At 41.0% G+C, this 27444-nt stretch overlaps 1 protein-coding gene across 2 annotated transcripts in view; it reads left to right on the top strand.

The window, feature by feature from the left end:
* Positions 1-27188, top strand: part of mbd2 (methyl-CpG binding domain protein 2) — a 30347-nt gene extending 3159 nt beyond the window's left edge. The window contains exons 2-7 of one of the 2 annotated variants that reach the window (XM_026174542.2): positions 4678-4837; positions 7568-7708; positions 9553-9643; positions 9731-9908; positions 18125-18253; positions 26488-27188. In XM_026174542.2, coding sequence (XP_026030327.1) covers positions 4678-4837; positions 7568-7708; positions 9553-9643; positions 9731-9908; positions 18125-18242 — 688 coding nt within the window. In that variant the 3' untranslated portion in view covers positions 18243-18253; positions 26488-27188. The remainder of the gene's footprint in view (positions 1-4677; positions 4838-7567; positions 7709-9552; positions 9644-9730; positions 9909-18124; positions 18254-26487) is intronic. The other variant, XM_026174543.2, reaches the window with a different exon arrangement.
* The last annotated feature ends 256 nt before the right edge of the window (positions 27189-27444 follow it).

Raw genomic sequence — 27444 nt, 5'->3', positions numbered from 1 at the left:
GATTCTGACCTGACTTCAAAGCAGAGATGGAGGTCACCTTTTACAGCAGGTAATAACTGATTCCACAAACATGGAGCAGTGCCTGCCAAAGCTCTGTCACCGTTTTGTTTGAGGTGTGACCTTGGGACATGTAAGCGATCTTTACCAGTGGATCTGAAAAATCAGAGGACTTGAATGTAAATGAATGAGGCTGGTGAAGTGGGGCTTTAGAAGAAATCAGTAGGTGATCTCGGGTTTTCCTGGCTCAAAATGGGTCTTTAGGGGTGAGTAGGATCACATACATTTAAAGGCAATGGCTCTGTGTTATCTTACAGAGCACAAATCTCTGCATTTCCCCTGTCACTTAGGCTTCAGTTTTTTTTCCTAATTTGTAATTTCAGTATATTACATTTTGTTTTCGTTTCGTTGTTAGTTTTTCGTTCGCTCTGATTAGTGTAGATTTATTTTGAAGAGGGCGTACATTAAAGGTATTTTCTGTAATTATTCAAATGTAAATATTTCACCACCAGGGGCCAGACCTCAAGAGGCCTGGCTTTTTTCCCATGACGCAAGAGTGCACTCTTTTACCTGGTTAATTAGAAGTTAAAACGAATCCTTGTGCCGTGCGACAGACTGGCAACCTGTCCGGGGTGTGACCTGCCTCTCGCCTTAGGCCCACTGAGATAGGCTCCAGCTCCTCCCGCAATCCCAAATTGACCAAGCAGAAGAGAATAGATGGATGACTCATTGCACCATGTTGTGGTACAAGTTTGTATTGCATCAAAGTACAGTTCAGCCACAGTTCAGCTTGAGTTTATATCTCTTTTAGCACAACACATAAATGAGTGGGACATAAAAGAGTTACCAAAAATGTGTTGCATAAAGTATTTCTATCATGCTTTTTACTACTGCTACTACTACTAGCAGTGCTCTATGACACTGCAAATTTTACTGTCGCTGTATTTACTGTATTGTCAAGTAAACACAGGGCTGTTCTTGCCAATACCAATACTGATAGTGTTACTTTTAAGCTATAAAAGGTATCTGATCACTAAATCACTGTTATTCTGACTTTCCACCGGAATCAGTTACTAAAACAAAACAGAACACACTTTTTAGCTTTTCGTTTGTTTTCAAACTATGTTTTTTGGACATCTGGGATATAAAAGTGTCTGTCTCTAAAGCACTTTGGGTCACCTTCAGTTGTTTTAATGTGCTGTAGGCTATAAATAATAAAGATGTAACAGTCGATAAGAAAAGGTCAGACATTTTTCATACTACATATTCATTTCCTAAATAAAATACTTTATTTGCTGCATACGGAACATAGAGGATAGAAAGCAAGTATCGACCGTATTGGGCTAATATTGATCCAATATCAATACCAGCATATGTATTGATGTTATGAATATTTGGTGGCAGTTTCTTTAAATTCTAGTGATATCCTTTGAGAATTTTTGGATCTTTAGAATGATTTTGAACACAGCTAAAGGTCATGTTAGCTGGAATCATATGGTCACAAAACACACAAATCAGGCATCATTTTGCAAATGCATGTGATTGACATATGAAGGAGGACATGTCCATGCACCCTAATCACAACATCTCTGTGTTGTAGTAAATTATGAAAAAAAAAATCAGTTGAGAGTGAGATGCAGGGTCACTTCTATTTCACTGTTTCTGCACTTTTCTTGCCCCCCGCGCTTCTCTTATCCAGTAATGTGCATTCAGGCAGGAAAACCTCAGCGTCTGTGTCTCTCTGCCTCAGAAATACTCCTGCCTCAGCTCTTCTCCAGAGCAGATTAAAGTTGAGTTTGGAGCGCTGCTTGTTACGTTTTTCCTTTTTGCTCAGCATTCTGCGTCAGATCGCAGAGGAAGTTGCTCCTGGTGCAGCTCTGCGGCATCGTAGCCTTGCCGCAGAGCCGGTGGCTGTTCTTTACTTCCTGTTGATCTGCACAGCTTGGGCCTGTCACTGTAGCAGCTCAGAGACGTCTGAGCTCCGTCACATCCTGAAGGCTCACTTTCAGTTTGGTTTGAAGTGACTCATCACTTCCAGTAAGAAAACCAGTCACAACAGGTCAGTTTACTGGAAGAGCAGCAACGCCCTGCTGAGGCCTCTACCGGTTTCACAAACTCATGTTTATCAGGACCCTTTTTTTACCCTCCACACCCACACGGAATAATTTCAGGCCATAAGGAAACACAGAGTCTTTCAGTTATAGACCGTATAATATTATCCTGACTAACACTAGAGACACTCGGTGAAATGCTGGAAGAAGAGTAAAACTAACTCTTGCTTCTGTTGCTGCTGCCTATGTAGACACTAAAGCTGGTGCACCAGAAACCCAGGGTACGAGATGGTACAGGTATAATCAGAAAAGGTTTATTCCTAGGCAGACGAGGAGACGCCTCCTGTCCCTGTCTCTTCCCTCCACTGGGTTCGTCACGTCCCAGCCCAGCTTACACTGTGCACTGGAGTCTGTCGCTCGATGCCACCACTTTTATCCCATGGCCAGCCAGTCCACAGTGGATTAAACAATGTTTCCCCAATGTTTCACTGGCTCCCAGTGAAATTCCAGATAAAAACAAACTTGTTCTGCTCACCTTCAAGTCCATAATCTTGCTCCTCACATTTCTAATCTGTTAAGCACTACCTCTTCTGGCTGCTCACTTCGATCCTCTTTTTCTATCCAGCTTGCTGTGCCTCCTTTCCGCCTCAGCACCATGGGAAGCAGAGCTTTTAGCTGCTCTGCTCCCAGGCTATGGAACTCTACCCCCAGATATAAGAAACATTGGTTCTCTCCTCCAGTTTAAATCTCAACTCAAAACCCATCAGTTCAAAGCTGCATATTCATACCAACCCACTGTTTGTTCATTTTATCCTGTGCTTTTGTTTTTATTGTTCTTCATTTTGTCATTGTCCTATTATGTGTTCTATTCTATAGTTAAGTGCCCTTGGGTGTCTTGACAGGGTCTTTATAAATAAAATGTATTATTATTATTGTTGTTATTAGAAAACCACTAAAACATGCAATACAAACATTAGAATAAAATCATGCAAATAAAAACTACACTCACAAATAAACACTAAAATCAAAACATTATTATAAATTAATTATAAAAGACAAATACAAATTTCCACTGTGTGACACCTAAATGAATGGGTCTGTGCTGTTACACACTGGACCTCTACACCTTTGATTACCCTGAGGACACACTCACATGCGTATATGAGGTTTGCTGGCATTCATTGATGCACGGCTCTCTTAAAGTCCTCTATTAAAGCATGTAAGTCAGGTTGAGTTCAGGATTCTCCCTGGACCATTGCAGCACCTCTATTTCTTTCTTTTTAGTGATTCAGTTATAGATTAGCTGCTGTTCTAGGGATCATTGCCTGTTGCATGACCCAGTTTGGGGCCAAGCTGTAGCCGCAGGATAGATGGACACATTTGACTCTAGATTCCCTTTGTATAGAGAGGAGTTCATGGTCCACTCAGTGACTGTAAGGTGCCCAAATCCTCAGCACTCCGCCGCTGTGCTGACAGTTGGTCTGAGGTGTTTGTACTGATATGCTGTGTTTGCTTTTCTCCAAATATGGTGTTGTGCGCTATGGCCAACCAGCTCCCCTTTGGTCTCGTCTGGTGGTTTGTTCAGATGCAGCTTTGCAAAGCTTAACTGTGCTGCTGTGTTCTTTTAGAGAGAAGAGCCTTCTCCCCTGGCAACCCATCCCAAACAAGTCCTACTCGTTCTCTTTTTTTCTGATTGTGCTGTTATGAACTTTAACATTTAACATGCTGACTGAGGCCTGCGGAGTCTGAGATGTAGCTCTTGGGGTTTTTTTTTGCACTTTCAGTTTGACTTTCAGGTGAATTTGCTGGGATGTCCACTCAATACTGGCGACTGTCTTGAATGTTTTCCACTTGTGAATAAGCTTTCTCACGGTAGAATGAAGGACTTCAGATTGTTTGGAAATGGGATTATAACCAAAGGAACAGGGTTTTTCACTCAGCTACAAACATCGCTTTGCATGATTTACAGCTCATAATAATCCATATTTATGGTACAGCCTCTCATCTCCAAAAGTTGATTCTGTTCATCTGGACGTAGCGTTTTCAGTGGGAGAAACATTTAACCACTCATCCAAGTGACTTCTTCAGTCTCAGCTGACTGCAGGTTTCCCCAATCTTATAAACAGTACATTTGCATAATGACTGAAGAAGTCACTTGGATGAGTGATGAAATGTTTCTCCCACTGAAAATGCTACGTCCAGATGAACAGAATCAGCCTTTTGGAGATTTACTTACCTGGATATGCATCAAGATGTTTACAGCCTCTCAGTTCATGTTCTGTCTGAATTTTTTTTTATCCCTTTAATTCAGCTTTCCTCTCATTGACTCTACCTTACAAACAAACAAACAAACAAACAAACAATAAATAAATACTCCGCAGGTGGGAGGGGAGTTTGTACTCACTTTCTGAGATGACTATATTACGTATATCCCCTCTATTTGACATAATACTGAGCGAAGAGTGGAATAAGGAATAAGTCTTAGCTTCCAGCTCACAGGGATTACCTGTACACACACTGACCCCAGGCCATGTTAGGCACTCATCATTGGTAATGTAGTATAGGTTCTCTTTATGATGTTATAAGTATGACTTTTTAATGATAGCGTCCTTTCCATTTTATCCTCCAGTCCTTCAGGAAAGAAGTTCCGGAGTAAGCCCCAGCTGTCCCGTTACCTTGGAAATACAGTGGATCTGGCATGCTTTGACTTTCGCACGGGCAAGATGATGCCCGGAAAACTGCAGAAAAACAAACAGAGATTCCGACATGACCCGCTGAGCATGGCCAAGGTAACCCAGATGGATCACACCTGTGTGGGAGTGACTGTGTGTGTATTGTGCTTTAACAGATTATCAGATTAACAAAACTCTTCCGGCAACAGGTCGAAAGGTCACAGGGTAACAAGAACTTTGTGCTTGTTTATCCATCGTGTGAATATACCTGAGTCACACAGACTTATTTGCATAGATAAAAACCCAGCAGCTGAACCTCATGTTATTGGAGAGTCAGAGAGAGTGAGAGCGGATTGAGATGATATTCTGTTTGATAGCAGGGTGATTTTATGCACATGTGACCAGGTTACTTCCTCAAACAGAGGAAGTAACCTGGTCACATGTGCATAACAAACATCAGATTCCTGGTTAAGCTCAGACCTGTTTCTCCACATGCTCAAATACATGATTTCTATGTATTGGGGGAGAATAGGGCCTGCATCCTTTCTGAAATATACACCGGTGGGGTACTTGGATGATGTCTTAGACCTCATAGGCTTCATTTACGCTCCAAATTATCCATGTCGACTCAAAAGCTGACTGTGTGCATGTCCACATGGAAGTGTAATCCCAGCAGTCCTGTTATCAGGGACAGCCTGGGTATATTGACCCGGATGTATTTTGCCCTCCTCGGTTTTACAGCCTTGAGCTTCCTTGGTTTGCTCACTGTTGTCACTTTATTTTTCCCTTTTGCGTATTTTAAGTCTTTTTTTACCTCCATCTCATGGATATTTAGACTCAGATCTTAACCCTGGGAGGGCTAAATTTAAAGTCAGGTAAGGATTTTTAGTTCTGGAAATGTAGGACAAGCCTAATGTTCACACTGAAAAAGCTGGTCATAACCCCTTTATTCATAAATTACTGTCTTTGAGCCTTCTCCTTATCTTGCCTGAGATTTGTTTGGGCATTGTGAAAGTGGGAGAAGTGGATGATTAGTTAAAATAGTTAGTCAGTAGTTAAGGATGAAGTAAGTGGGGTACAGTTAAACGGACGCTTCTTAAACCATGATGTAAAAATAAAAGAAGAAAATCAAGAGGAGGGAAACCCAAACAGAGTGAAATGACATCATAAATCAACCAATCAGCTGTCTCACATGCAGTTTGGACTCACAGATTTCCATCTGGATATGTCAAATGGGTGAAAATTCCAAATAAAAGGAGTTGTTAGATGTTATAAGAGGTTAAAACTTGGTTTTTAGCCCCATAAATAACAACATAATGATAACAATGAAGACAACTGGGAGCATGTTGGTGGCTTTAGATGAAAGCACAAAACCTAGTAATGGCTTCTTCAAAAGTCCATAAACAGACAAACGTTACAAGCAAACACATAAATTATGAATCCTAATGAATTTATGGGCTACAGGGATTCTAGAGCTTTGAGGAAACATCGGACTCCCTCAGTGGATCTTTTTAAAGTTGATTTTCTTCTAATACTTTGAAAACACAAAAAGGAGATATGTATTCAAAGTCGACTTGTCTACTTCCACTCTGGTGTCTTAATTAACACTCGTCCTAGTTCAGGATAATCTGAATGGTAGTTTGTGCTGGGCCCGGCCCGAGCTTGTCTCCACCTTCAGGGTGTTTTCGCCCAGAATCGACATGCTGCTTTTGATTTGTTTTGCTCTGGATGACTTCTCTTCTTCAAGACCAATCTGCATCATCATTTTGGCTCTGACTGGTGTCGGTTGTTTGTCTCATTTATTTCTTGTCTCGTTGATCTTGTCAGTGTTATGATCTAAAATGTGCCATGGTCATCTGCGTTTTAAATTGTGGGTGTTAGATCTGCTCTCTTTGCCTTTTCTCTGCGGCACACAAATAGGGGAACCACTTAGGTGGTCTTGACTACAGACCTGGTAAGTTCACATGTAAACTGTGGAGAAGTTAAGGAGAATTAGGGTGGGATTTTTTCCCACAGTTGTCCTTTCATACATGAAGCACAGCAGGAAATAGTCAGTTTTCTAACTGCTGGAAATGACTACTGCTGGAAATGACTGGGAGATGACGCCTACTCGCTGGCGGTGAATGTCTGGTTTTGGCTAGAAGAGTTCAGAGCTGCAGTGCATGTATGAAACAGCTTCAGACTAGATAAATCCTCCAGATCGGCCTCTGTAGAGACTGTAGATTGAAGGTGTGAAATGTATTTTAAATGTGTCTGGGCAAAAACACATTGTGCTCAGTTAGAGTAAAAAGTGCTTTATAAGTATCAATCCATTCAACATTTACTGTGATCACTGACTGTAATCAAACATAGACTGTGTATGGTTGTTTAAGTGGATAAAGTGTGGACCAATCAGAGGTGGAGTAGGGTGAAAAAAATAGCGCCTGCGGAGAGAGGCGAGCCATAGCAAGATTTACTTGCTAAACGGATAATCTACACATCCTCAGTGTTAATTTCAGCATGTATGTGTTTGTGTGTGCTGTATGGACACGGTTCGCAACCCTGTACTGCTGCTCTTCACACTTCATTACTTATGGGCACAGAGACACACAAACACGCACTTCCTGTTGTTGTCTCAGCTTAGAGTTAACCCTTTAAGCTTACATCAAACACTCACAGAAACAACCACAGGTTTAATATTTCTGCCTCATGTATAGGAAGGTAAATGTGACCTGTAAGGAAGAAAAGAACAGGAGAAAGCTAAAGTAAAAGAAGGATAAAAGGGAGGAAGGACAAGAAGGTGGGAGGGAAGTCAGGGAGCAAAAGAAACCAAACACCAACATTCAGATTCGTGTCTGTCTTATGCAGGGAGGGAAACCAGACCTGAACACAGCTCTGCCCATCAGACAGACGGCCTCCATCTTTAAACAGCCCGTTACCAAGGTTACGAGTCACCCCGGAAACAAGGTGAAGACAGACCTGCAGCGAGCGATCGAGCAGCCCAAACAGGTGAGACGCTGAAACACACACACACAAATACACATACGGGTAATTCAGGAGGGCGAGGTCAGGCTCTTACATAAGAGACGGCTGTGAGGAGGAGAAGAGTGTAATGACAGCTGGAACCACTAGAGGGTGCTGAAGCATCATGGGAAAAGCAGCACACGGAGGACTGAATGATGATTGGAGGGAGAGAAATATGTTGGGTAGAATGATACTGTTAATGAAAGGTGATAAAATATGCATTTAAGCCCCACAGTTCTTCTATTCTAAGACATTCATTTGGGTTCACAGACTAGATGAAAATGAGCTCTTTTTCTGCCACTGAACAGTAAGAGGTTAGCATCCATCAGACTGCCTGCAACATCTTTAGAGCTAGAGTCCAACTTACCCCTCAGTATCGAATTTTTTCCTTGTTGGAACTCTTCACTATAAAAGTTTTTAACAACAGTACTGTTGTCTTTTAACTCTGTCCAGTTAAAGCAGAGCAGCAGGAAAGGAACCTGGTTCCATTATCCTGTTAACATCCTCCAGGTCCCTGCTGACCCATCTACATCCAGCCCTGTTTAAAACCTTAAACCATGAGGCTAACATTAATGTGTGAGTGATGGTTTGAAAGAGGAGTGAAAGAAGCCATCTATGTCCACTGTGAACGACCATCTTTGAACAGAGGTGGTGGTTTACGACACCAACTGTCTGCCATCTATAATCCAGTTTTGAGATCCATTTCCAGGCGCCTTAACGCCCACTCACATCCTGGGCCATCTGACCTCAGGAAATCACATGATAGGGTGGGGCCAGGTTTCACAGTGAGTTCACCTGAAACATCGGCTGAATGTGACCCACACCCGCTTTCACACCTTAACAAATGTGATTAGATAGAGGATCAACAGGGGGTTCATGACCCTCTAGGGGGACACTCCCATACGGCTTAAATCGGGGACTTTCCACAATTTGACCTTAGAACTAAAGAAGCTTCTCGGATGAGAGGTGAAACGTCTTCAAGTTACTTAAAGAAGTCCAGACGCTTTTCTTTCCAAGCTCAATATACTTAGTCTCTGAATGAATGTGCAGCATTAATGCTTTTGGGCTGGCTTGAGTTTTTAGATGTGAATAAACAGATCTGGTAAGCAGGATGGTCTGTGGAGTTTAGGCTATATTTCTCAGATATCTTTCCTTCTATGCACTTGTCATTGACTCAGGTGTGCAGATTTTCTTAAATTTGTTATTTGAATAAACTGATCTGGCCACTCAGATCTTTGCATTTGTGCTTGTAGCTCAAAATATGCAGCAGCACTGAATATACAGTGATATGTAAATAGTAAATAATACTATTTTACCTCTGCCACACAGTTAGATTCTGCTCTGGGTCAGTCAGCTTACTGAACCGATTTCTCTGCCTCATCAGATATGATCCCAACTCTGCCAACAACAGCTCAAATGATCCCACTGACATCCAAAAATATGCTGTCATGCAGCTTCGACTCCTGGATCAAACCAGGAAATTCTCTTGATAATTGAATGAACTCAGCGCCACTTTTTCACAACCCGCCCAGCGTGCGATGGCCTTTAGGGTTAGGTTGGATTTCAGCTGCATGCTGAGTCAAATATAGAGAATCTAGAAGATATTTTAAAGATTTACCTTTGCTTTGTAGTTCATCTAAGATTTCCATTTGAGCATTTCAAACAGGAATTTCTGATTCTAACCCTTACCCTGAACAATTTCATGAGGCCTGATGGACATTAAGAGTTTAAAGTATTATATTTGAAAATGTCTTGAAAATGAACAAGCAAAACTAATCAAAAACCAGTGAGATGATCAGATAAACAGCTGTCTGTCTGTCTGTCTGCAGCTGTTTTGGGAGAAGAGGTTGAAAGGTCTGCGGTCATCAGACGTCACAGAGCAGGTCCTGCGTACCATGGACCTGCCCAAAGGATTGCAGAGTAGGTCTCCAACAACAGCTTGAATCCAGTCCTTCAGCCTGTCTTGACCTCTGACACATCTCTTGATCTCGTTCTCTCATTGGACAGGTGTCGGTCCAGATGCGAGTGACGACACCCTGCTGTCGGCCATCGCCAGCGCTCTGCACATGAGCTCAGCTCCGATTACGGGACAGACGTCTGTAGCGGCTGAGAAGAATCCGGCAATCTGGCTCAACACGTCCCAGCCGCTCTGCAAGGCCTTCACCGTCACCGATGAGCACATCCGGTAAGACCCACAGTCCTCAAACAGTCTTTGTCCCCCCTCAGCTCTCAGTCATTACAAGGCATTCGGCTGATTGTAACCAAAGAGGGAGAAGTGCATGCTTCTCCCTCTGACATGAGCACTTGAAGCCGTGCTAAAATGCTAATGTTTGTGCCAGCTCTCTGTGAACCCAGCTCTAAAGATTAATTTGGAACAGGGATTTTCATATTGAGAGGTGAAAGATACAATCAACACACACACACAGATACACACAGCTTAAGAAGGCAATTATGGTACTTTAAAGCTTTGAGTGTCCTGTTGCTGCATTTTTAGTTGTAATTAGTGCTTCTTGTGAGTCACAACTAATCAGAGTACAAAGACATGATACACAGTGTGACTTACACTTTCCAAGGAGATCATTATCTTTGAAGTCCACTGCAAACAAACATACACAAACATGCTAAGAGCTCCGGGGCTTGTTTAAAAGTTTTCTTCAGTATCAAAGTAATGCAGTGGTAGCTGTCTGTGCTTCGGTGGAAATACTGCAAGCCAGACCTTTTAACAAATAGTAAATTTGGCATGCTTCTTGTATCGTCCGTTTATTTTCCTCCACTTTTCTTATGTCGGCTTTCAGAAGAATATTCCAGACATGCTTCTCCAGCAGAGCTTTTCAGTTCCCATTTGGGGAGATGAGGTGCTCCCCGGCCAGATTAGATATTTAAACCCTTTCCAGCAAGTTCAGGTTCTGTCCCTGGGGGGGGGGGGGGGGCTCTACTCTCATCTGGGTATGCCCAGAAAACCTCCAAAGGCAGATATCTAGGAGGCATTGTGATCAGCTGCCTGAACCATCTGTGTTGGCTCCTTTCAACACCTAGGAGCAGTGTCTCTACTCCGAATGTTCAAGCTCCTTTCGCATATCTCTTGAGCAACCTGTTGAAAAGATCTTAAAGACATTGCATCCAGACAACTAAACAATGCTGAGATTTGTTTAAAATTGAAAGGAGAAAAGCTGAATTCGCAGTTAATTCAACAGATAAACTAACCTCGAAGCAGCAAATATCCATGGACCCTGTTTTCTGGGCATAATCTGACCTGCCAGTCGTTTGCTTTTAACCCTCTGAAGTGTAAATCCTCACATCCAAATCTGAACTCAACCTTAGATTTTGTTGGGAAAACTGACCTTTTTGGGAAAAAGTGAGGAGTTTTTGATGTGTGTCAGGGAGAATCATGATCTTTCCTGGTTGGTGTGAGTTGGGAGAACAATAGAAAAAAGACATACATGTTAGAGAAACAGAGGATTTATGCTTCAGTGGAAATTCTGTGCCACAGCTACATTGTAACCACAAAGTCCTCTGAAGCCCTGTGACCTAACCCACGGTCTAACCTGACGTACACTTCAGTAGAACAACTGCGGTGATTAACCTGTTCGGTACCAGCAATTGCTCCTGTGTATTTCTGCCTATTTTTTTGCTGCACTTTATGGATTCATCAGTGAGACAATAAAAATCATATCCTCAATGTATAAGCATAAATGCTTTCCATGATGACTTAGATCTGAGGGGGTTAAATCAAATCATCCATTTACGTATAAAGTTGGTTTAAAAGCAAAAGGACATCTGAGCAGCTTGGTGAACTTCTCAGACAACCAGCAGATTTAAATCCAGACCTTCTTTTACTGCTGTACCAACGAGTTCCTCCACATGGTTCACAAAGCATCTCTTTAATTGACATCAAATGCAAAATGTCTCCTTTTTATCACATTCAGGGTGAAACAGGGATCCTGGCAGTTAGCTTAACTTGTCAGCGGGTGGATCAAATGGGTGCGTCTCACATTCCTGCACAAGCAGATTACTTCTGATTGGATCGCTTCCAAACTCGTGCTGCTTTTCTGCACAACTTAATTAGTTCTGAGTGGATCTCGTCATCTGTCCAGAATATTTTCACGTTGTTATTATTTCATACATCATAGTTTTTGTCCTCGTGAATTAGTTTTTATTCATCGTCTCGTGGTCATCAGTACAAAAAGGCCATTGACACAAAAGCTGGTGTAAACATTAAGCACTGACTATCCTGAGGCTTGTGCAAGTCGGTGCACCATGACCCAGTAACATAAATGATATAAACATGTTTTTTTTAAAAACATATTTAAAAAGTTGTCAGCTGATAGGGTAGTCTGTGCGCTTGAGTGATCAGACGGTTTCACAACCAAATAAAATGTCAGATGTGTGAAAGCAAGGCAAAGAGACGTGTTTGCATATTTAACGCAGCGCTGAGGTGTAACTGGGACACCGCGTCTAACACGATTTTAGATTGGATGGCTGTGTACGGTTCAGACCTCAGATCAACAGAAAATAGCTGAGTGGGTAAACATGAATTGGAGAATGGCTGAGCCGAGTAAAGGTCTTCGTAATAGACTCAAAAGAAAGACTTTCACCTTTAACTCTTTCACTGCATTTATATGTAAAGGTGATGTTTCTTTAGCCGGTTAACATCCAAGAAGACATTGGTGACCTTGTTCTGTTCATCTGGTCCAAAATAAGTGATCTTTATTATTGCGTTTAAGAATCAGGAGTCCTGCTTTTCTTGTTTTTGTCACTCAGTGACTCAGAGAAGTTGTATTCATCTTCACCTTCAGTGTGTTTGAGCAGGTTTTCCTCCTGAATGATGAAGCTGTTTTTAGTGGCGATTTATTCTGCACTTCTATTTACTAAAACTTGAAAAAAAAAATGTTATCCTTGAACCTTTGTACTTGTGTGAATATTTGCAGAAATTTTAATTGCTGCAAGTGCTCTTAAAAATTCTCTAGTAACTTTTGTGCTGATTTATGTGATTCACTCTTTTTATTACTATGTTTCCCCTCTTACAAATGGAAAAGCTGTAATTTAAAAAAAGGTTTTTTTCTTCTTTTCTCTATTTAGTGCAGTCAGATTTTTCTGCTTCGCTCTCATTCGGCTCAGCATGACCAGCAGCTTATTGTGGCTGCATAACTGACATTTATGACTCTTTAGACCGTCTTTTATCATTTATCAGTATTTCAAATGCTAATTGTGCCCTCAGTTGAATCACACACAGAAGTGACAAATCACACACAGCTCAGCAGAAAGCTCAGAATACACTCAGAATAAAATATTTCAAAATATGACAGTAGCTACAGATCCTTATTGTAGGATAAAGATGCAGACTATAAGCTTCTAACGTTAACGCCATGTGAGTTCCAACCTAAGAGTCTATGTGCAACAGTCATGGACTCATGCTAGCCTTACTTAAACCTCGTTAATTCTTGGTTTTACCCCTAATGGATTGTCACTTTTTCTCACTGGAGCCTCAAAGTGGGCTTTCCTGCATCTGCAGCTAAATTCGTCTTAAGAGATGTTGTCATCACCAGTTTTAAACAGATTGCGTCCATTCAGCTTGTAAGCATCGTCCTTTGATGGACATAAGGCGTTGACGTTCTGCGGGTTTTGTAGATTTAGAAACTCCTCTTTACTTTTTGCACACTTTAAGGGATAGCGTAACAAAGAGAAAACTGGATTTTTTTGTAGTTACAGCTTTGTGTCTCTTCAGGCAAGCTTTGGAAGCCTGAATTTGTCAGTTTTTTCCAATTCGTCCTGACATAACTATTCAAGCTCCAGTGGAACTGGAGCAACCTCAGATCTCACTCCGGTAGTTCTGAGGTTTGTCCGAGCCTCCCAAGGTCACCAGACTTGTTCTTCAGTTGTTCATGTGCTGTTTTGACTGTTTTCCTGGACCGGTCGACTGTGTTTGTGCTGTTATGTTTTGAAGCATTTTTAAGGGAATTAGTGGGTCTTATAAGTACGTGTTTCAGACTATCTAAGAAGTTTGTGCTCCAGTTTTGGTTAGTGAAATTCTAGTATTGTACGAGTCTATTACTAATACTGAACAAATAAACAGATGTCTGTGACTTTGTGTCTGCTAGTGTTAGCTAACAGCTAATCTCCTGTCCAAATATCCCAACTTTCAGCACATGTGGTGGAGATGTCCACAAACCAGTTTAAGCAGGTTTAAGCTCCAGTGTATTAATATTAGTGTACTTATAATTTTATTTAAGCCAGGACAACAAAGATTCCGATTTATTTATTTAGTCTCTATTGTTTTTTAATGATTTTAAATGCTCGTGGGCTTGACATTGTTTATCTGGAACGTGAAGTGGATGTTTATCCCAGTTTACTTTTAATGCTCTTTGAGAAGATACAGGTGTGCTCTCTCTACAGTATAGGCCTGATCAATGTTTTTGGCAGATTCTCCAGGTGTTCAGTCAGTTATGGACACATCTGAAGAGTTATTAAAGTGAAAAGCAGCTGTTTCCACTTAATGTCTCATTAATTGTAAATTGCCTGAAAAGCATATCATTTTTCTAGAATATTTTCAGGATCCACTGTATCAGTACAGTAATGCTTGGTGAGTAGGCTAATACTGTATGAGCTAACCAGTGAGATTGAATACAATTATGTGATGCGTTTTCTCTGTTAGACGGTTATGGCGTTTGATGAGCATAGCTGCGTTTTGTGTGTTAGACATGGAAAAATGTAAATTCTCGCCTTCCAGGATGAGACAGATGAGGGTTGATGACTGATGCATGCTGGGTAGGGGGAGTAATCAGTTGTAGTGAGAGGGGAGGATGAGAAGGTGATGAGATAGGAGACAGACAAGGAGAGATGAGGAGAAATGAAGCATGAAGGGAGTCGAAGGGGGGTGGGGTGGGGGGGGAGGCCACATTGGGAAATTAACATGAAACATGTGATTCAATTTAATATCAAACTGCTAAATAAGTTTTGAGCCAAAAATGTTCAAAGCCTGTTCTTATCTGCTCTGAATGACCTGCATATGGGAGGTTGAAGACATTGGCATTTTAGCTACAGGTCATGATTACCTCCATTATTACTATGATTCCCAGGAAGTATGTGGTTCTTCCTCTACGTGCCAAAAGCTACAGCCTGTTTAATGGCCACTTCAGGTTGACTCCAAAGATGTAGGTAGAAGCTTACAGCCTGATACGAAAAGTGGTTTGATCTCTACAGCTTTGTTTGTACTCCCACAACTATATACATGGTGGTGTTTAGAAATTCATTAGTCTGGATAAGTTAGCAACACAGGCGGCTGTAGCTGTCAGCTAGCTGTTTGCTAGGTGTCTGTCAACTCAGCTATTTTGAGGCGCTGAGCTGGATTTCTGAACGGTGTGATATGGTAAATGGTAAATGGCCTGTATTTATATAGCGCCTTACTAGTCCCTAAGGACCCCAAAGCGCTTTACATATCCAGTCATCCACCCATTCACACACAGGTGATGGCAGCTACATTGTAGCCACAGCCACCCTGGGGCGCACTGACAGAGGCGAGGCTGCCGGACACTGGCGCCACCGGGCCCTCTGACCACCACCAGTAGGCAACGGGTGAAGTGTCTTGCCCAAGGACACAACAACCGAGACTGTCCATGGCTCGAACCGGCAACCTTCCGATTACAAGGCGACCTCCCAACTCTTGAGCCACGATCGCCCCATATCCCTGTGCTGGGTTTGTTGCTCATCATCATAATAATGTTGGTCCAAGATCAACAACAACAACTGACCAGTCATGTAGTTGTGATGTCACAGCTTTGTAATATGGGAGAAAAAAGTGTTTTTGTTTATATAAAACACTCTTCTGGATGTGTTTTCTTTCTAGTTAGCTTCTTGGCTAATGCTAACTGAGTGCTCAGTACATATTTATCCTACACAAAACCATAGATAGGACACCAGGATTTCTTGATTTATAAGGACATCAGGGCTCCTACTTCCTATTTGCTTTGAATGCCTGTGGGCTTGATATAGTCTAATTTATCTGAAAAGTGAAGCAGCTGATTCTCCAGTATCATCCTGTTGCTCCTGCTGTCTGTGTTGCCAGACCAGGGTCCCTATAAAGCACGAATGCAATTAATACATGCTGACAGCAGGAGGCACTGTGGGGACACACATCTGGCTGTGTATATATATATATATATATATATATATATATATATATATATATATATATATATATATATATATATATATGTGTGTGTGTGTGTGTGTGTGTGTGTCCAGTGGAAAACACTGGGGAGAACAGCTGGCCAAAGCCATTACAGCAGAATCACTCGAATACCTCACGAGATCCTTCCCTCCCATCTTCTCTCCTCCCCCTTTTTCTTCCTATTTTCTTCTCACCTCTTTTACTCCCTTTCCCTTCGTTCTTTTCCATTCATTCCTTCCTAATCTTATTTTGTTTTCATTTATTTTTTCTGTGCTCCTTTCCTTTTCCCCTTGTAATCCTTTCTTATATTTCTTGATGTTTTTCTTCCATCCACTTCTCCTTTCTTTACTGTTTCATTCTTCCTTACTTTATCGGCGTCATCCTTCCCATGTTTCATCCCCCTCTTCCTTTGTTTTCCCACCTTCATCTTTCATCCCATTTCCACCCCTCCTCCTCTGTTTTCCTCCATCCCTCCTCCTCGTATTCCTTTCCTTATCTCTCCCCTCCATTAATTTCCCATTCTCTCCCTCTTACCTCCTCTTTCTCTCTTTCCTTCTCCCTCTCTCTCTCTCTCTCTCTCTCTCTCTCTCTCTCTCTCTCTCCAGTTGAATGTGCTTGTCATCTTAAATTGCTCTCATTCCTTTCCTCTCCCTCCTCTTCCTCATCTTTCCACCACCTCTTCCTCCTGTGGCACATCAGGCCAACACAGCTCTGTTTTTGAAATCTCACGTTTTCATTTTGGGTAGCTTATTCATATCTTTCTCCCGCTGTTTGACACAATTTCCAATTTTTTTTTTATCTCCGTTTTTAATTAAGAGTCTTATTTATCCCATGAAAAGCATCTTTCGATTGACTTGACTGTGTTTTCTTTCTTGATCCAGATTCAGTCTCAGATGTACACATGAGGCTGAGTCTGTGTTCTGTAAAGGATGGTTCAGCACAGAGAGAAAAGCTTACACGTTTGCTTTAAAGTAACTTTGAATTTTAAACTCAGTCTGATTAATGGCTCAATCAAGAGTAGAATTCATCTGCAAAAGTATGTGGACAGCCAGAAATTCATCACCGTGACCATGTGCGACATAATGTCTTCATTTTGATTACATCAGAATGGGTTTTACAGTCTGGTGTTTACATGCACAAATACATTTAATTACAACAGTATTTTTATATAAAAGTGATAAATATGTCCCCAGTTTGTCTTCTTCAGTGAAGATCATTGGATAATAACACAACAACCAGTGAGTATTCTGGATAAGTGTCCTGGATAATTCTTGTTTTTGAACCAGAGTGATCAAAATGTAGAAAGTGGATAAAGCATTTTATTCAGTATGAATAATGCATAACCAAGCACATAAACTTAGAAGCACGTTGCATCTTTTAAATATCCGACAACTGGAACAGACTTACTTTCAGTTTTTCACTAGAAGTCCTACAGTTTTCTGCATAGACTTTGAGTGTAACTGCTTCGTGTTTAATGTGAGCACACCACACCAGGGACCACAATTTACAAAATGAACTTGGTGTCATGTCCAGTAAGACTTGACCTAGCGACTGAGGCCATAAACTCAGCAGGAAAGTGCTTGCAGTACTCATAAATCAAGTGAACCTGTAGCCATTTTCTACACAGCTGCAGCTCTGTGAGTCGCCCCCTGCTGGCTGATAAAAAGGATGCATATTTGAGGCAAAATAATTCGAGTTTCCATACCCAAAAGCTATGTGCATCTGTAATATCCAGTCATGACACAAAATACAAGGTTAAGATGAAACTATTGAAATAGCAAAAAAAATGAAAAAACAAAACAAAAACAAAAACACTGTGATGGACGTGACCAATTCTTGTAGGCTGATACATGCATCCAATCAGCCAGTAGGACTGGACACACAAAATCAGAACTGTGTACTCTAATTTTATTCATTTTTAATGTAGGTGTCACTTTCTATGATTTATGTTTTCTGTTCATCATCGTTGTATTAAGATTTAGTGCTTGAGGTGCAGGATTAGTCTGCAGGCTTTGATACATTTGCTCTGATTAATAAAGTTGCTTAAGGTTTGTATTTTATAAAAATGGTCTTTATATGAAATTAAAACTGTCAGGAGAAACCAGCAGACTGTGGACTACGAGTAATAGTAAAGACATCTTAATAGAAAAAGACGTGTGTGTGTGTGTGTGTGTGTGTGTGTGTGTGTGTGTGTGTGTGTGTGTGTGTGTGTGTGTGTGTGCGCGTGCGTGCAGGGAGCAGGAAATGAAAGTGTACCAGGCCAGGAGGAGTCTGGAGAAGGCACTGATGGCTGACAGTTTGGCGCGGGCCGCCGAAAACACCCGAGAGCTGCTCGAGGGGAAGAAGGCCTGAAGACAAGACAGGTGAGATGTGGGGGAAATGAGTATGAACGGGTTAAAGACGTCGTCTCCAATGTGCACATGAGCTGCCGATAGGACTGGACAGATGACGTTAACCGGTAGTCATGGTAACTCAACGTGCTTTCCAGAATAGGAGAGCCGGAGGTGAAATATCTGTGAAAGACAGGAAATAAAGTTTCTGTGGAGTGATTTTTAAGCAGTGTCACAGGTCACTGCTGTGAGCAGCTTGTTACAGTGTGTAGTTAAGTTTTAATAACCTCTGGTGGCCACGTGAAGAAGTGTTAGAGACTTTTTAAAGTTATCTCACTCTGTGATGCAAGATAGGCAAATAAAAGTCACATGATCTGCCTGGCAAACAAACCCCTAGGAACAAAAAGCAAACAAAGCAAACAACATGAATCAAACAGGAACAAGGAATAAATAGAATAATATATAACCTTTAAATGCAGAACCTTATGTATGTGTGTGTGTGTGTGTGTGTGTGTGTGTGTGTGTGTGTGTGTGTGTGTGTGTGTGTGTGTGTGTGTGTGTGTGTGTGTGTGTGTTTGGTGAGACTTGTTGTGAATGCTGATGAGATTCTCAGCGTCTGATTGAAACTCAGCTATGTAGCAGCGCAGCAGTGTGTCTGTGTGTGTGATTGATGGGCCGTGGGGTTGTGTGCGTGTGTGTGTGTTTCAGTGGCTAATGTGTGTGTTGTATTACAGTTTGTTTGGTTATTGCCTATGTTTCACTCTGCGGAGCCCGTAAACAAATCCAGATTAAAAAACATTTACTTTCAGAAGTTCACACAGCCATCCATCATCTCGCCCATTTTCCGGCTGCTTATCCAGGTCAAGGTCGCCGTGGCAACGGGACGGCGCAGCAGACCAGAGGCTGTTTTCAGAATGAAAAGGTTTTTGCTGCAGAGTTTCAGACCTCGAAGGGGTTTTACCCACAAAGAAAACTCGAGGAGAACAGACCTGGCTGGTTAAACGTTGGTGTGATTTCTTGAGTCAGTCGGTAAAACTCAAGTGCAGTTTGTCCTGAGGGTGGTGCTAAAGAGCAAATGAGTTAAACGAGTTGATCATGTGGGGTGCAACCTCTGGAGCATAAAAATTTACCTGCAGTTCCTTCATGTCCACTTGAGGCTGGCTACAGATGTGAGGTGTCAATGGTTACAGCCTGTTTGAGTCTCTGTGTCATATTTCTGCTCTGTACATCAAATGGACCGGTACTTATACAGTGTCTTTCTACTCAGTTTGAGCCCTCGGCATCAGTATCTTACTGATACCAAGGATGCTTCAACACAAGGACTGCATGAGCGGGAATCATTCCATCAACCTTCCGATTGGTCGATGGCCCTCTCTCCCACCTGAACCACTACTTAAAGTTTGGGATGTTTCCGCTTTGATTGACTGTTGGTTGCTGGTGTTGGAGGCAGGTGTCACCTCAGTTAGTTTGGACTAATGAACATGTTTGAACTGTTGGTGCCTGCTGGCCTTGTAAAACATATTCAAAATACAGACAGTCTTGCTTTATGCTGTTTATCTCAAGATTATGCTTTGAGTATATCTGATCTCACATTTGACCTCTAAACACTTTCCTGGTGAGTTTATGGACTCAGTCGTTCTGGGTCATAAACACATGAGGAGGATATGACCACAACCAGTGTGTGAATGTGTGTGTGAATGGGTGGATGACTGGATATGTAAAGCGCTTTGGGGTCCTTAGGGACTAGTAAAGCGCTATATAAATACAGGCCATTTACCTTTTTTTTTTTTTACAACTCATCCGTTATATTCGTTTATATTAGTTTTAAAGCACAAATGTGGTGACAGTGAAAACGCTCAACTCGTGGCTTCAGAGCCATACTTCAGAGGCCAGTGGGTGATGACAGGGCATCTACATTCATGTTTTAAACCATCCACGATCCCTGCAGACTGTTCTTAACTGGATTATTATTGCACTGGTGCAGTCCAACATCACATGTTTCTGCGAGGGAGCTGCAGGTTAAAGACCGGCTAAAGTCCAACCTGACACCATGTTTTCACCTGCACCTCTAGAAAAGTCCAGTACTGCAGTCCATGTGTCTAAACTGTAAATGTCACCTTACTAACCAAAGGTTCCTAGCATCTTCCATTAATGTAGCACTTGACCTTCTAACGGCTCCTCTGGCTCCAGAAAACAAACCAACATGGCGAAGGGCGTAAAGCTGGAGTGGAGTTCCCGTGGCCGTATGCATGTTTCCCGTACGGTCTGTGGGAGGATTCAGCAGCTGAAGCATCAGCATCATGGCGCTCTTCTGTCCGGCACTCGTGTTATATTGCTTTTGTAAGCGTGTCATGATATGTCTGTTGGGTTTTATCTGTTGTTAATAGAGGCTGCAGTTACGTATATGTGTGTGTGTCTTTGTGTGAGTGTGTGTGCTGATGCTTCCTCTAAAAGCTGACAGATAAGGAGGCTTTTTTTAAAGCACATTTGTTTTCTGTGGAGGGAAAATTGTCCATTAATGCAGATTTATGCAGATTGGCTGGATGGAAGTCGTTTGGGCGAAAAGAGCCACTGAGAGTCGAGGAGTGATTACTAATGGGTTTTTATAGCTGGACCAGAGAGAGGGGGCAGTGGGCAGCTTCTCTCTCTCTCTTTGTGTGTATGTGTGTGTTTCTGCTTCGGAGCTGTTGAAACAACCCTTTTAAATCTTTGTCGAATTCTCACATTGTTTGCTTTGCTTCCTGCTGCTCTGACTCTTATTTGTAGCGTCCTGCTAATTTATTTATGTTGGTTTTCTGGCTGAGTTGGCTTCTGCCATTCTCTATCTTTTATGCGACCCTTTATATTCTGCGCTTACTCAGAAACATGCTACACTAGGTGGCAATAACACATTACAATACTGCTGCCATGAACGATGGGGGCAAACACATCTAACGGTGCTGTATTCTTTTCTTTGAATGCATCAGTTTTCATTACCAGAAGTGTTGATGTGAGTTATGTTAGTACTGGTACCACACAAAATCATTTATGTGCAGGAAAAACATTACTGTGTGGTTTAATCTATTGTAATGTGAATGATTTAGGTGGAGATGTATATTTTATATGAATAATTGAAATTGACAAAAAACCTTAAAAAGCCTTAAAAAGTAATTATAGTAAATACAGGTGGGAAGAGGCCCACTTTAGACCCTCTCCTGCATTCTGGCATCTCTGCTACGAAGAGAGAAAGAGGGTGTCTGCTGTTAGTCTGCAGGAAATTTAAAGATGGTGACAAAATAAAGAAACTGTCATGATTCGCTGTGTGGCAGGCAGGAGGAGGACCCAAACGCAAAACTCACAGACACGGGGATGAACTCAAAATCACAGCTTTAATGCTGGAATGGCAGAACATAGGAAATACAAAACTAAACTGGGAAAAGTAAGCTAACATACGCAGAGAGACACAGGGAGATCCACACAACATGAGGGAAGTGGGAGCACACGGGGAACACAGGTGACACTGATAATAATCACGGGACATGGCAGGAGTGAACACAACACTGACGGTAGAGGTGAAACAGGAAGTACAGAGGTTCAGACAGGAGGAGAGAGAGCACGGGGAGAACACCAACATAACGGGCAGGGGAGACACGGAATAAACACGAAAGGGGACGAGGGCTCATGAATACACAGAGGGGCACACAGGGGGTGAGAGTCACAAAGGGAAAGCACTCAGGGAACAACACAACAGGGCAACTCAGGAAACAGAGCCTAAACAGGGAACAAAATACAAACATACAAGAAAACTAAGAACACTGGGCCAACATGGCCCAGGACCATGACAGAAGCAGTTTTTGTGCAAACAGATGGGTTTAGGTTTAACTCACTCTTTATTCTACAATCCTTTTAAAGCTAATAAACCTTTGGTCAGTGGTCATAGCTTCTTGCTTCTATGTTTAAGCTCAATGATCAGCTGTTAGCCAAATTTGGCCAAATATTAACAGGTCAGTCTCATTGCATTAGGAGCTATTGTCCATAGCCTGAAAAGACTGAAAAGCGGCGCTGGTTTTTCATGCCTTGTGGGCTTTTTGTGTACTGCTTTTAAGAGTGTAAGAGTTTCTGTGTGAGGTGAAACATTTCTCATTGGCATTTCTGCACTTGTTGGGGTTTGAATTAGGCCTGTGTCCATTTTAGCTTCATGCTGGCACATTTTTAGGCATTAGAAAATGTTACCTTTAAAATGTCATAGATTTGTTTTGGCTTTACAGTTTTTTTTCTGTTAAAAACTTTTTCATTTGGGTGTTTAAAAAAAGTAAACAGTGGCTGAAACACCTACCAATGATGCAGTCTGTCAACTGCCTTGATTTTGAGTTTTGATGTAGGACTGTAATCAAAGTTTTACATAACTGCAGAACCATGCATGTTCATCAGCTGGTATATTTATATTAAATTTTTTAAAAATGTCTTTTAAGCTGAAGTGTAATTTGTCAAATTGTGTTATTAATGTGCGATTATCATCCTCATTTCGACCTTTCAATCCCATTTCTGAGCAAATATGAGCCAAAAAGAGCTTCCTTTTCAGCACCACCTTTCTCCACTCAGAGGTCTTCCACAGACATAAAGCTGATATCCATCTCCTCGTGTGACTGTGGGGAAGACACGAAGGAAGAGGATTTCTCTAAACATTGAACTGTTCCTTTAAAATGAGCAGACTGCCGTTTTTATCTGATCGAGACTAAAGATTCACACTGCTGACTGAGGAAAGACTGTGACTGATACAAACACACACCAGCATCTCTCTCTCTCTCTGTGTGTGTGTGTGTGTGTGTGTGTGTGTGTGTGTGTGTGTGTGTGTGTGTGTGTGTGTGTGTGTGTGTGTGTGTGTGTGTGTGAATATTAGCTGTGTATCTTGTAATTTCCAGAGGAGCTGATTCAGACTCCTGCAGCATTTTTCAGCTGCTGGTAATTAGTGCATGTTGAGACACAGAGAATTATCTGCTTCAAAGTCATTCATGAGGCTGATAACTGCTGAGTGTGTGTGCCCGTGTGCTGTCAGTTAGCTGAATTGCCTCGATTAAGCAGCAGATTATCAGGATTTTCTAATTATTAGGGAGTAATTAAGAGTGAGCTGAGGATTATCAGACCGAAACATGGAAACAGTGAAGGAAGAAAACATTCACATGCATTAATACTGAAACAGTAAAACAAAGAAACACTAACACAGCACAACAAAGAGTTCATCATTAAGTCTGGATTTGGCAAACACTAGCAAATCTGAAGGATGCACAATGGCACAGGAAGGGTCTAAAAATAAATGTTTAACTGTGGGGTTGTAGGTTCAGTTACAGGTAAAGTGAACCAAAATCAGAATTAAGGAGGCAGTCTGAATGAGTTGCTAGGTGATTCAATGGATTTGTCATCATGTAATCAATGATTCAAAAGTAGAAACTGGGGATGAAAAAAAGACTAAAAAGATAAATGACAATAAAAAACAACAACAAAATAATGCAGCTTTAATGCAGATGAGATTTTGTATATTCAGTACTACAGCAACATGGATAACAGTTTCAAGGAGGGATTCTAAATGGTATAAAGACAGATTTAAAGCAAGCCAATTTCATCTTGGAATACCCATCGGTTCAAAAACTATTTAGATGCTAGTGATTCAGAAAGAAAGATTTAAAAATGGAAGAAAGGGGAAGGTGAAATAACAAAATTATTAAAAATTTAAAGATGTTGGGATTCAGTATGGTTCAGTAAATGAATAGAAATAAAAATGCCTACTGGACTGCATAGGTTAATAGTACAGTTTGAATTTAAATTAGGCTAACGAAGGATAAAAAAAGGATAGTTAAGAATAAAAAAAATGGTGTAATCAAAAAATTAAAAACATAAAATTAGAGATGGGATTGTTTAAAATTTAAAACCATTTAAAGGAGGAGATTAGATGCAGTAAGAGACTACAGGCTACAGACTCAGTTACAGTTACAGGAGTCAAACTGAGGAGTTAAAACGAGTGCAGCAAGAGAGTACAGTTTGCAAATTCAGTACTACACCTATCAAAAAAGAGGTGAGGGGATTATAAATGTCATGACGAGACATTCAAAGTAAGCTAATGAAGGATTCGTCAACATATAAACTAGTGTTGAAAAGAAATACAAAGTAGGGATTCAAAACAGCACAATAAAAATACAAATACAGAGGTTGAGTACTTCAGATGGATTGACTCAAAGTGAGATGAAGGAATGATTCTGAATGGCACAATTAACCTTTTTAAGTAGGCTCGTCATAAAACAGCTGATTCAAAATCGTTAAAAACCAAAGATTGTAAATTGCACAGTGAAAAGAAAATACCAACTGGAGAAAGAAATTGGATTCAATACAATAGAAACATCTAAAATGGGAAGAAGGTGGGATTCCAAATGGCATATTACGAGTTCAAATAGAGAAAAATGTAATCATCTGTAATCAAATTAATAATTAAATTAAATGGAAAAGTAAGCTTAAATGGAATAGTGAGACCAGTATAGGGCTGAGAACTGAAAGAACGGGGTGATTCCGTATATAAACAAGGGAGGACTCAAACAAGCCTCAATGAATGACAAATTGCGTGAAGGAGGGAATCAAATGGCACAATTAAATATTTAAAACAGAAGGTACAGAGGGCGACTACAATGGCAAATAAATAATTCAGGATGGTAATTAACAGGGATGACTAAAGTTAGAGCTCAAAGTGGCAAAGTGAAAGCATCAATAGGGGTTCAAAGCGGCAGGATGATTGATTCAAAAGAGATTTATGATGGAAAATGGAAATGAAATGAAGGAGGAAGGATTTGAAAATGCCACAATGATGGATTAACAATGGCTTAATTAGACATTTGAAAGCTCAAGGATGAGAATAAAAATGGATTTTGTTCTGTATTAAAAAAATGGGGATTCACAATGGCACATTGGGAAAATTGGAAACTTAGTGGTCAGCAGTGTGGTCAAACGTCTTTGTTAGGCTGAGGAAGACGGGGAGGCTGAGGAGGAGGAGCAGGAGTAGAACATATGATGTGTGTGATATCACCTCTTCTCTCCTGCTGAGCGAACGCTTCACTCTGATGTTTGATATATTATTAAAATGTTTTCTGTACAAGCAAAAGGGTCCTAGTTGTCCTAATTGTAGCTCCACCCTCCTCGTTATTGTACCAAGGAGGAGGAGGAGAAGGTGGGGTGGGGTTAATGGAGGAGTTAATGATTAACATGGAAGCTCAGTGCATTAATTGGATATTTCAATGTGTACAGAGGCGAATGTTTATTATTCTGCAGGAGGAGGGAGACACACGGCAGTTAGTTTGGGGGATTTTATTAAGATGAACTTAATGAGTCAATTTGGGGTTTATAGAGAAGGAAGTGGGAGGCAGAGTTTTATTCAGAGGTCTCCACAGAGCCTCACAATCTATTTGTTGGGAAGATATCAGTGCTTGCTTGCACTTCATTAATGCCTACACACAAGTGGCAGCTTTTTACCGGTAAATATTTTTTAGGACAGTTTTTCTAAATAATCCCTACCAAACTCAAACATTAATTCCAAGATTTAAAATATCTTCACTTTTCCCAAGAGCATTGTCTTGTCATGCAAAAAGATGGACAAAGGAGGCCTGATTATCATAGAAACTAAAATAGGCTTATCTCATGTAACCACAAGTAAAAATGTAGGTTAAGAAACACACGATCCAAAGGTTTTAATCTCAGGATCAGTGAGTGTGCTGATCAACACGTTCAACAAAGCTGGGTTTTCTTTGTGTTAGCTGAACAAACATTAAAGCCCCAGTCACAGAAACAGGCTAGTACAATAGTGGTAACTTTTTTTCATGTAATCCAGGCTTCTGGTCTCTGGTCACTCTCACATAAACATTTAATGAGGCACATCGGTCAGTTCACTGATTGAGCATTGCTCACTACAGGTTATAAAATGTGTGATTTAAAAGAAAGATATTAGACATATAACATGACATATAGACTAATGATCTAATCATCTCTATTTCAGGCAGAAAAGCACCTAACAGAAAGGGCCTGGCCCACTTAAGGTCAAGCATGCTGTAGGGCTGGGGTAGAGTTAATTTGAACCCAAATGCTTCTTGAATTTATGAAGTGCTAATTTTTTTTTGTTTTTACAGTTTAATTTAAGCAAATAGGAACTGAACTTGAAGGTTGTTTTACAGAACAGCCCATCTTTTAAAGATCTTTCAAACTCAGACGTGAACTGTCATAGTAACTCCTCTTCTTTCTTTGTGTCTCTCTAGAGTTCCTCTGTTTACCAGCCTCAGGGTTATCACCGCCTTCATCTTAATCCAGACAACAAACCAAAAACCAGACCTCCCACAGCCCAAACGTCACCCGTTCTGATCCATTGTTTCCGTGGATGATCGCTTCAACCTTCCTGTTGTGGAGCCTTTTTTGCACTTGACATTTCTAAACATCTGGAAACATTTTTTTTTCCAGAGTCACAGTAGCAACAGTGGGAGCAACAACCACAGCAATAATGACACAATACCAGCAACAATGCCTCTGACATCGGAGGCTACAGTAGCAATAAGTGGAGCCTGAACCAGCTTGAAGCAACCAAAGCCTTTAATCCTCTCTCTGTGCAAACTTTACAACAAGCATTTCTTTTATTGCAGTTTTTCTTTTTAATATAAAGTAGATAAAAAAATAAATAAAAAAAACAGAATGTACTTAAGAGCAAGTCCTTCATAAAGACCCAAAGTCAGGTTGCAAACTGCTGGACGGCTTTTGCTAACTCTACTAACTTTCATTTTTTGCTCTTTTATGATTTTGGTTCCTTTGTGGTGTCATATGTCAGCTTCAGGGGTTTTAATGAAATAATGAGAATTTACAATTATATGAAATAGAACAATTACTTATTTAAAGATAAATTTTATACCTTCTGAGAACATATGTGTACATTTTCTGGACTGGACTGGAATAAATAATTATATTCAGAGTTATGTTTGTCTTTTTGTTTTTCTCTGAGCATGGAGGCTGTTTCCCCAAAATGAGGCTAAATAGGTCAGATATCGGGAATTGAAGGGAGCTGAAGAAGGTTTACAGTTAATAACACTGTGCAGACCTCCCCCTTCTTGATATGTAGTGGTATTTTCGCCTAGCATCTAAACATTTGTTTTGCCTGAATGGTCACACACCTGGTCTCACATGAAAATCTCCTTCTCTGAAAGGATCTGCAAAGAAGGATGGGATAA

Source organism: Astatotilapia calliptera, chromosome 7 (assembly GCF_964374335.1).
Source record: "Astatotilapia calliptera chromosome 7, fAstCal68.1, whole genome shotgun sequence".
In the NCBI taxonomy this organism is placed as follows: Eukaryota; Metazoa; Chordata; class Actinopteri; order Cichliformes; family Cichlidae; genus Astatotilapia; species Astatotilapia calliptera.
Note: the sequence above shows the minus strand (reverse complement) of the source record. Positions and strands in the feature narration are given on the sequence as shown.